The 10,391-nt window shown below is 38.8% G+C and overlaps 1 protein-coding gene across 6 annotated transcripts in view; it reads right to left on the bottom strand.

Annotated features, from left to right (window-relative positions):
* Positions 1 to 227: 227 nt before the first annotated feature.
* The window catches only part of LYST (lysosomal trafficking regulator), a 200,495-nt gene continuing 190,331 nt past the window's right edge, over positions 228 to 10,391 (bottom strand). For all 6 annotated transcript variants that reach the window (XM_021073151.2, XM_084996832.1, XM_021073152.2 and 3 more), the window contains 3 exons: positions 4,665 to 4,821; positions 3,196 to 3,267; positions 228 to 2,282 (listed from right to left, as the gene is read on the bottom strand). In XM_021073151.2, coding sequence (XP_020928810.2) covers positions 2,144 to 2,282; positions 3,196 to 3,267; positions 4,665 to 4,821 — 368 coding nt within the window. In that variant the 3' untranslated portion in view covers positions 228 to 2,143. The remainder of the gene's footprint in view (positions 2,283 to 3,195; positions 3,268 to 4,664; positions 4,822 to 10,391) is intronic.

Below are 10,391 nucleotides of genomic sequence, written 5' to 3'. Positions count from 1 at the left end.
TGCCATGGGTGTGGCCCTAAAAAGACAAAAATAAATAAATAAAAGTTGTAAAGACTGAAATATACAATGTCTCACAAAGACATTGAAAGATAATGAAAGTCATTCTTTTCTAGTGCCATAAATATATATGTGAGCTAAAGAGAGAAACTATTTGGATCACCAAAAAAAAGCCACCAATTTGAAATGTGGTCATAATATTTAAACTGTATTAAGAACAGGTCCTTAAATCTATTTTTATGAAATTTATTCCCAATTTGAAGTGGCAGTGTATACAAAGATAACACAGCTTGTGACACTTTACAGAAATATTTGCTACAACATGCACATTATGAAGTGTTTCAAACATATTCATATTAAGTTTCATGCTGAATAAATAATCCCCCATTTAATTTTTTTTACATAAAAATATAATATTGCACTCTTAACAAGACCAGTTATTTTGCATATTTTCTCTTTAGTTAAATGATGAAATTCAGCCATTAAAAAAAAAGACTGAGTAGCAACCTTATTCTAATAAGAGACTAAAGTTCTCAGTAGAAAAATGAAAGCTAGACAATAGCTGCAATTTTTTTTCTTTCTTTTTTTTTTTTTACAAAGCAAATCACTTCAACGTGAATAGGAATAATCTCATCTCTGCACCTCTTTGGACCTTAGAATTAATACCCAATCTGTGCAAACCATGATCTAAATGCAGCCCATGAGGTGGTCTTACATACGATGCAACTGAAGGTTACAAGCTTACATGGCCACTTGCTTCCTCTTGTATTTATCTTGATGGCAGAGACTTTGGAATTGTATTTTATACAGTTTTTAAGCAGAATGTTTCAGAAAGTCTGGAAGTTACAAAAAGTAGTTCTGTAAACACCATATGAATTAAATTTCCATTAACAAACACGCAAGGTATTTATAGGCAGGAGTACATGTTTTATCTCACGGTAACATTACTGAGCTTATTTTACAGTGTTTTCAAAGCCAATAAAGCAGCACCCCAAGTCAAAATAGAGCCATAATATCACGACAGAGATAGACTACCCCAGGGTTTTTAGGAATTCTGTCTTTATCGCATGTGAGTTTGCTGTAGAGTGCACTTAGATTTTTCTATTGTTCCTAGCATTCTCAAGGGGTACAGGTTAGTAGAAATGGAGGAGATTGCTTCCTGAAAGAACAGTCCTGCCTCCTGTAAAGACTGTGAGACATCTCCTCTTCGTTTGTAATTCTGTTTTGGGCAAGAAAACTCTTCCTGCACATTAGATTAACTGCCTTGTCTGGACTGCATTAGCCATATCTGTGCAAACTCTTTCGCAGTGGAGGCTTTCTACTGCAAATTGTTAAGTATTCAATGCTCTGTAGATAGTAAAAGAATTATCATTTGTTTAAATCTTAGTGACTCAAGTAAGGATATTCAATATCTAGTGTTACAGGTTTTAAGGAGGATTTTAAGGAAGAAACAGAATATGTCTGAAAATCAAAGATACCTGTGTTCTTGTTTGTGGCAGTCAAAAAATTCTCCTTCTACTCTGAGCTAAGAAGGCAACAGGCAAAAACTGCCCAACAATGAGTTTCAAATATTCAGATATTCCAAAAAACGCTTGGTGCAGAGGCACCTACTGAGTTATATACTTCTTGAAGAAAGCAATGATCAAGTTCTGAATTCTTCATCTTTATCTTTCCTTTTTTGGGGAGTGGGTGTGGGTGTGTTATCTTGGCAGAAAACTCTGTAGATACAATCTTTCAGAGTACTTTATATAAACAGCTGACCAATTTAAATTCTACTGGCCTTTTTGGAATAATAGAAGATAGGAAATAACAGAAAGTAGAAAAAGGAGAGATGCTACAAATCCTTTCTTTAGAATTCCTTGTGGAAGAAACCTTTAAGAATCTGACTTTAATTTACCGTGGCAGACCTGAATCTTGCTGGTTAGCGCATACTGATACGACCCTCCAGATTATCAGTAAATCAGAGCAGAACTTTCCTCTCGGGACCTTGTACGGCTGCAGAATTTTGTGCAGATGAACAGTCTTTATCGTTGCTTGGGTGGTTTGTTTGGTCATCCGTGTCTTCGGGGTCGCCCTCCTGGAAAAGGCGAAGTCTGCAAATTCAGCTTGGAGGTACAGAGCTCTGGAAGTGCGAAGCTCCCCTCATTCACCCAGCGGCATAGCTGCTAAGGAAGGAATAGAACATCGGCTGTTTCAAGCGTTGCTGGTCCTTCCGACACCAAGCAATCACGGTCCCATCGCTGTTGGCTGTGTACAAATGGTGGCCATCGCAGGAAAATGTAAGGCTGTAAAAAAAAAAAATCCCATTTGTACATTGTGTCTCTTAAGACTGTACTGGCACATGGCGATCATACAGAAATGATGAAAGGAGGTTAAGATACCTTTACGGGAGCAGAGAGACAGACACAATGACTGTCTACAACTCATTGGTTTTGACTGTAATTTTAATGTAGTTTCTGCTGGCAAGTTTGTTTTTGACGCTCATTCTAACCAGGTGATACAGACTAAAACCAGGTACATTCGGTTCCTTCTTTGCGTATTTTCTTTTCCTTTTTTCTTATTTATTACTTAACAAAGACTTGGATAGAGGAAACTTTAAAAAGATGTAACAGTACTACATTCTCTCTCTATAGAAATAAATGATGATTATTTTATGGAGCTATTTGAATTTCCCTAAAAGTAGAAAGGGTAGAAACGTAACATTAATAAATAATTAATTTAGGTTCATTAAACTTTACATTTAGTGGACTAAAAAGAAGTTTATTTTAACAAAGCAGAAATTAAATCATTCACTTCCAATTGAGTCTTTAAAGTTAAATCTGTTACCGACGCCATGGGGGACCGGTTGTTTATCAATCTTGTCAAGCACACCCTTGCAGCTATCAATCACCATTACGGTATTTTCAATAAGGAAAGGAAAAAATACATAGTTTCTATGTTTCAGGAGGCCTTCCCTGGGTGCTATCTGGCATGTTTTCCTGTGACACTCTGAGCTCCTGACTCAGGTTTTAAGCTCTAGGAAGAGAAGCACTTCACCTTCTCCTGCCACAGGGCCCTGGACGATGTCCTGGTGTTTGAGAAATGATCAGCGATTCCTAATGAACCCATAACATACTTCTTTACTATCTCTCTGATAAAAATATAATCACAGAGCATATTATGACAAACAGATGGGGGTGGGCGGGGGGGAGACTTTACCTTACAATAGGCTTATTTGATTTAGGAAATGTAATTTCCCGCACAGGCTTTAGGTCCCAAGTACTCCATAACCTAGAGGAAGAAAAAAAGTCATCATCTAATCATGCAAATTAAAGTTTCCTTCACTAAAAATTTAACCTATGTGTTTATTTGTTAAAAATCATCCAGAAGGTGAGTTCCCGTCGTGATGCAGTGGAAACAAATCCAACTAGGAACCATGAGGTTGTGGGTTTGATTCCTGGCCTCACTTATTGGGTTAGGGATCTGGCATTGCTGTGAGCTGTGGTGTTGGTCACAGACGTGGCTCTGATCTGGCATTGCTGTGGCTCTGCTGTAGGCCGGTAGCAACAGCTCCAATTAGATCCCTAGCCTGGGAACCTCCATATGCCGTGGGGGGGGGGAATCATACAGAAGGAAATACAATAAATGATTAACAGGAACTATTAACTTCTGGGCAGTTTGGCCAGGGTGAGTGGGGAGAAAGAAAATTTATCTTTGTATGTTTTCATATTGTTAATCTCCTATAGTCAACAAACAATATAAAATTTCAAAAATGTATGGAAGCTATCTTTATTATTTACAAATAAAACAGAAATAACTGCTACTCAGCCATAAAAAAAGAACAAAATAATGCCCTTTGCAGCAACATGGATGCAACTAGAGATTCTCATACTAAGTGAAAGAGGTCAGAAAGAGAAAGACAAATACCATATGATATCACTTATATGTGGAATCTAAAATGTGGCACACAGAGTTCTTACAGTGGCTCAGTGGGTTAAGAACCCCAAGTGTCCATGAGGATGTGGGTTTGATCCCTGACCTCACTGGTGGGTTAAGGATCTGGTGTTGCCACAAGCTTCAGCATAGGTTGCAGATGCAGCTCGGATCTTGCGTTGCTGTAGCTGTGGCGTAGGCCAGCAGTTGCAGCTCTGATTTAACCCCTAGCCTGGGAACTTCCATATGCCGTAGGTGCAGACCAAAAAAGAAAAAAAAAAGTGACACAAATGAACCTAACTACAGAACAGAAACAGACTCACAGACATAGAGAACAGACTTGTGGTTGTCATGGGGGAGGCAGTTGTGGTTGTCATGGGGGAGGCGGCGTGGGATGGACAAGGAGTTTGGGGTTAGAAGATACAAACTATTACATTTAGAATGGATAAGCAACCGGGTCCTACTATATAGCACAGGCAACCATATCCAGTCTCTTTGGACAGAACATGATGTATGTGTATATATATATGACTGGGTCCCTTTGCTGTACAGCAGAAATTGACACAGCATTGTAAATCAACTATATTCTAATTAAAAAAATTAAAAAAAACAGAAATAACTGAAGAACTGCTATCTGAAGGTGATTTTAAATCTCTAAATATTAAACATTAATCTGTTTAGATAGCAAACATTGATTTTGGAAACTGCTGTGTCCTGATGAACAAAGCCCACAAAGAAATCAAAACTCCTCCTACCTGACAATTCCATTTTCTAATCCGCCAGCAATCACATTGATAGATACTCCCTCGGGCTGGTTAGAGAAAGCAACAGAACAGATGATCTCTCTGCAGTGGACATGTCCAACGAGGTCCCCGTTCACTGTCCAGAGCCTGAGGTCACTGCCCCCACCAGCTGAAATGGCACAATCAGCCGGCAGGTCACTAGAGTGTAGGTATCACAGAACCTCCATGCTGGGCCCCAGAGGGGCAGCCCTGACATACAAGCATCTTTGTTTTACTGATGAAGTTTAGAGGCGACTCATGACTGAAGACTGAAGTGAAATTACTAGATTTTATGTCACACAGAGTTTGCATATTTATCTAGAGACAATGGCTAGTGAAAAGAAAATTATCTACAATGTAGAGCAACGAGGTAAATTTCTCATGGATCTTCCCCCCCGCCCCTTTTAGGGCTGCATCCGAGTCATATGGAAATTCCCAGGTTAGGGGTTGAATTGGAGCTGCAGCTGCTGGCCGACACCACAGCCACAGCAACAATGGATCTGAGCCTCGCTTGTGACCTACACCACAGCTCATGGCAAGGCCAGATCCTCAACCCACTGAGCGGAAGATAGGGGTTGAACCTGTATCCTCATGGATACTAGTCAGGTTCGTAACCTGCTGAGCCACAATGGGAACTCCCTCATGGATATTTTCGTAGTCATAACATTTCAGCATACAAACTGCCAACTCTGACTTTGAAGGTACCGAGAAAGCTAAACAATCTCCAAAAAGAGAAGAAAATACTCTGTGACACTATAAGAAGTGCCTTATGGGACTTCTGAAGAAAAAAAAGTTACAGGAAAAGTTGAATTAAAAACTAATTCTGGAGTTCCCGTCGTGGCGCAGTGGTTAACGAATCCGACTAGGAACCATGAGGTTGCGGGTTCGGTCCCTGCGCTTGCTCAGTGGGTTAACGATCTGGCGTTGCCGTGAGCTGTGGTGTAGGTTGCAGACGCGGCTCGGATCCTGCGTTGCTGTGGCTCTGGCGTAGGCCGGTGGCTACAGCTCCGATTAGACCCCTAGCCTGGGAACCTCCATATGCCGCGGAAGCGGCCCAAAGAAATAGCAAAAAAGACCAAAAAAAAAAAAAAAAAAACAAAACAAAACTAATTCTTAAAAACAAAATGCTTATTCTTTAGAATATCTAAAATTAAATCTTATAAATCAGTCTCTTATTAAATGAATCTTTTCAAAGACCATGAGTAACCAAACTTTTTTAGTTTTCCAAGGGGTGGAGGAGGCAACCCTTGCTTGCCATTCTCTATAAATTCATGGTGATTTGTCCAGGCTTCTTTGGAGAGAAATATTCTCATACTGATAAAGAGAGAGAGATTAAGAGGCATAATAAAAGTTTGGATGACACAGTGTGTTACTACACTTAATTTTCTCTATTAGAACTAAAATAAACATAGAGAATTTATTTAGGCAATAAAAACATTTCATATTTTATAGCAAAGCAATAAATATTGGAAATACTTCTTTATCTAAATATATGCTAAAGACCTTCAAATATCACAAATCAAAATGCCTAGTGTGTTGCAGTATTATTCACAATAGCCAAAAGGTAGGAACAACACAAATGTTCATCAAGAAATGAACGGATAAACAAAATATGGTATATCTATACAATGGAATACTATTCAGCCACAAAAGTATGAAGTTCTGACATACGCAACAACATGGATTAACCTTGATATATTATGCTCAGGAATTCCTATTGTGGCTCAGCAGTAACCAACCCAACTAGCATCCATGAGGATGTGGGTTTGGTCCCTGGCCTTGCTCAGTAGGTTAAGGATTTGGCGTTGCTATTAGCTGTGGTGTAGGTAGCAGATGCGGTTCGGATCCTGCACTGCTGTGGCTATGGTGCGGGCTGGCACCTGCAGCTCTGATTCTACCCCCAGCCTGGGAACTTCCATATGCTACAGGTGCAGCCCTAAAAAAAAGCAAACAAACAAACAAAATGTTATGCACAGTGAAATAAGCCAGACACAAAAGGGCAAATACTATATGATTCCATTTATATAAAATATTTAGAATAGGCAAATTCATAGAGATACAAAGTAGAATAGAAGTTACCAGGATCTGTCGGGGTGGGAGGAATAGAGAGTGACGGTTATAGAGTTTCTGTTTGGGGTTATGAAAAAGTTTTTAAAATAGTGGTGATGGTTGCACAACATTGTGAACTTAATCATGCCACTGAACTGTATTCTTTAAAATGATTTAAATGGCAACCTTTATGTTAAATATATTTTAACACACACACACACACCACACACACACACACACACACACACACACACACACACACACACAGAGAGTCTAAAAAAATGACCAATGGTCTACTTTCCCTTGTAGAATATTGATTAGGAGAGATTATCCAAATAAAGAATTAAGATATAGGAAACTCAATATGCTAAAGAAATATAATTTAGATGATAAACTCATCTTTTACATAAGTAGGCTCTTTTAATTTAACATTTAATATTTAATAAAGTAACAGATGGGATAGTAAGGTACCCATTTTTTTTTTAAGTCATTGGCTATATATCCATAAAAGATACTGATGTAGGCGTTGGTAACTGTAAGACATAGCTACTGCATGGTGTAGTCCTTCAAAAAAAGAACATTTAAATGTGGTCCTGCACCTCTGGAAGTATGATGTAAAACCTGATAGGTAAAGAATTACCCTAGAAAGGCAGAGGGGGAGGGAGTGGGAGGGACTAGGAATGTGGGTTAATAGATGCAAACTAATGCCTTTGGAATGGATAATCAATGAGATCCTGCTGTATAGCACTGGGAACTATATCTAGTCACTTATGATGGAGCATGATAATGTGGGAAAAAGAATGTATATATGTATGTGTGACTGGATCACCTTGCTGTACAGTAGAAAATTGACAGAACACTGTAAACTGGCTATAAGGGAAAATAAAAATCATTATAAAGCTAAAAAAAATCACCCTAGAAGATCACCCCAAAACTTGGTCTACCACAAAACCAACTACTCATCTGCCAAAGACTGTAAGTATATATACAAAAAAATTGAGGCCCTTATTAGCCGATACCACATTGCTTTCATGTATAATTTAATATATTAACTAAAAGTCAGAAAGTTGGGCATTCTAGAAAAAAATCTTTATTCTTCCTATACATTTTCATCAAAATTAAAGTAAATTGGAGAACCACCCCTTGCTCTGAATATTATATTACCTTTATAGTGCCACTAGCAACACAGGATCAGGCTATGAACCCTAGTTGCAATGTATATATTTTGATAGAGTGGTGAACAATTTAAAAATATACAGAAACCATCTGCTACAATATTTACACAGTTTGATAAACTTCCCATTATCACTATAAAAGCCATATCCCATGATAAGTCCTAGGAAATTAGGATCAGGAGGAATGAGCTTGCCAGCATATCTTCAGCCCCAATACAGAAATTTTTGAGATTATATATGTGTATGCATATATGCAAATAGAGATGCACACATATATATATTTACCTTAAATTTTGATTTTAAAGTTACTTGGATGGTTCTCAAGATTTTTGGTAGGCTAAATCTGATAACTTTCTTCACTTCTTGGACTATGAGAATAGGAGAATGAAATCTAGTTTGGGTCACTAAACATAAATTTGTCCTCTTTTTAAAAAAAAATCTTATTATGCTTTCTAGATACCAAATGCTCTTTAAGACTCTTCTTATATATGCATCAAGAGGCCTCAAACAAGTTGAGAAGCCCTTTTTGTTCAAATCAGAAAGAAAGTTCTAGCTGTTACTCTATCACACAGTGCATACTACCTGGGGAGACCTCAACATCCTACTAGTGAGTTGGTAACTGTGAGCAAAAGTCCCTTGGTTTCTTGTTCCCATATGACTAGCTGATATAATGTCACAGACAAAAATCACTACTGGCAGCAGGAAGGTAATTAATTTCACAGCTCCCTCAGGTTCAGTCCTAACTCCCAAGTGTTACCAAAACACAAATAGTAGAGAACTCTATATAAATAACCATTGCATTATTCTCCAAGAGTCCCTCCTGATGTGACATACTAAAAGCTGATAAAGTACAAATCAAGGAAGAACAATTAGCAGAGTCATCAATTAATTGCCCACACTTATATTTACCTAAGTCAACTATTTAAGATCTTTCCCCTTAGTGATGATGACTAGGAAAGAAACATGTTTTTGTGACATTAATTTATAAGTGGAGGCTAAGATTGGCAAATACTTCACATCTGAAATCTTTAATCACGACTGAAAACATTACTTTTCTTGAATACAAGAATGAATGAATGTTTTGTAAAAACAATACTCTGAGAGGTATCTTAGGTATAGGGAACAATATTCAGACTTTGTTCCAGGTCCCTGGAATAGAGCTCCTAAAACCCTTGTTAACTTACTGTCTTTTGTACGCTGATGAGATGCTTCCTTGGGGGAGGCCCTAGACAGCTTTAGGGTGAGGGCTGGTCACCAGAAAAACCTACCTGATTGACCGCTGAGTTAGAACGTACAGCACCTCCCACTTCCGGGGAGGGGAGAGGGCCTGGAGCTTGAGCTCAGTTCCTAATGGACTAGGATTCAATCTTCCTGCCTACTTAATGACACCTCAGAAAAACCCTGAACATCAGGCTGAGGAAAGCTGATGAGCACATTTATGTGCCAGGAGGGTGGTGCACTCTGACTCCACAGAGACAGACCCACTGGACCTTTCTGTACCTTTTCTTCTGGCTCTTCATGTCTATCCTTTGTAATGAACTATAGTGTTTTACTGAGTTTTGTGAGTGGAACCTACAGGAGGGGTCTTGGGACTCCCACATGTGCTACCTTCAACTAGTTAGTGTCACTACTGAATTGCATTGTTGGACACCCAATTGGTGTTTACAGAACTAGAGAACTGTTTGGTGTCAGGAATAAAACAAATGATATGAAAATTGCAAGCAAAGGATAAAAGACCGCTGACTGTAGATGTGTCAAAGATAACTGTACTGAGAGGACAAAAAGAAACAGTTTTTCAAAGGATCCTTTCAATTAATGGAAATATAATATAAATGGAAAGTTAATGAGCTTTTCAACTGTTCTTTCCTACTGGATGCATTAAGTTTTTAAATATGCATACGAGAAAAAACAAAAACTCAAAGCAAGCCCTTTGATTAGGAGGTATATCCCTGTCTGGTAAATTTTGGGCAAATTATACCTCCATTTCCTATTCTATACTACTCTCCTGCAGGAAATAGAAGACATATTCAGAGCTGATCATCTACTGATGCTTTTCCTTTAGTCAGGAGAAAGGTAGCAAAGTTAGCAGTTAAAAGCAGAAGCAAAAGGAGTTCCTTGGTGGCTCAGTGGGTTAAGAATCCAGCATTGTTGTTGCTCTGGCTTGGGCCCCCAGGCCCGAAAACTTCCACATGCTGCAGGCGTGCACCCCCTCCCAAGAAAAAAGGAAAACAAACAAACAAAAAATGGTGGGAGCAAAAGCATATAGAAAAACAAAAACAAAAACTAACTCGAGGAGTTCCCATCATGGCTCAGTGGTTAACGAATCTGACTAGGAACCATTAGGTTGCGGGTTTGATCCCTGGCCTTGCTCAGTGGGTTAAGGATCTGGCGTTGCTGTGAGCTGTGATGTAGGTTGCAGATGCAGCTCAAATCCCATGCTGCTGTGGCTCCGGTGTAGGCCGGCAGCTACAGCTCC

The sequence above is a fragment of the Sus scrofa genome, chromosome 14 (assembly GCF_054392235.1).
Source record: "Sus scrofa isolate SSC_HxYL_T2T_F1_AM1 chromosome 14, Sscrofa_HxYL_maternal_Yorkshire_Landrace_v2.0, whole genome shotgun sequence".
NCBI lineage: Eukaryota > Metazoa > Chordata > Mammalia > Artiodactyla > Suidae > Sus > Sus scrofa.
The sequence above is the reverse complement of the archived record's forward strand: the minus strand, read 5'-3'. Positions and strand labels throughout refer to the sequence as shown.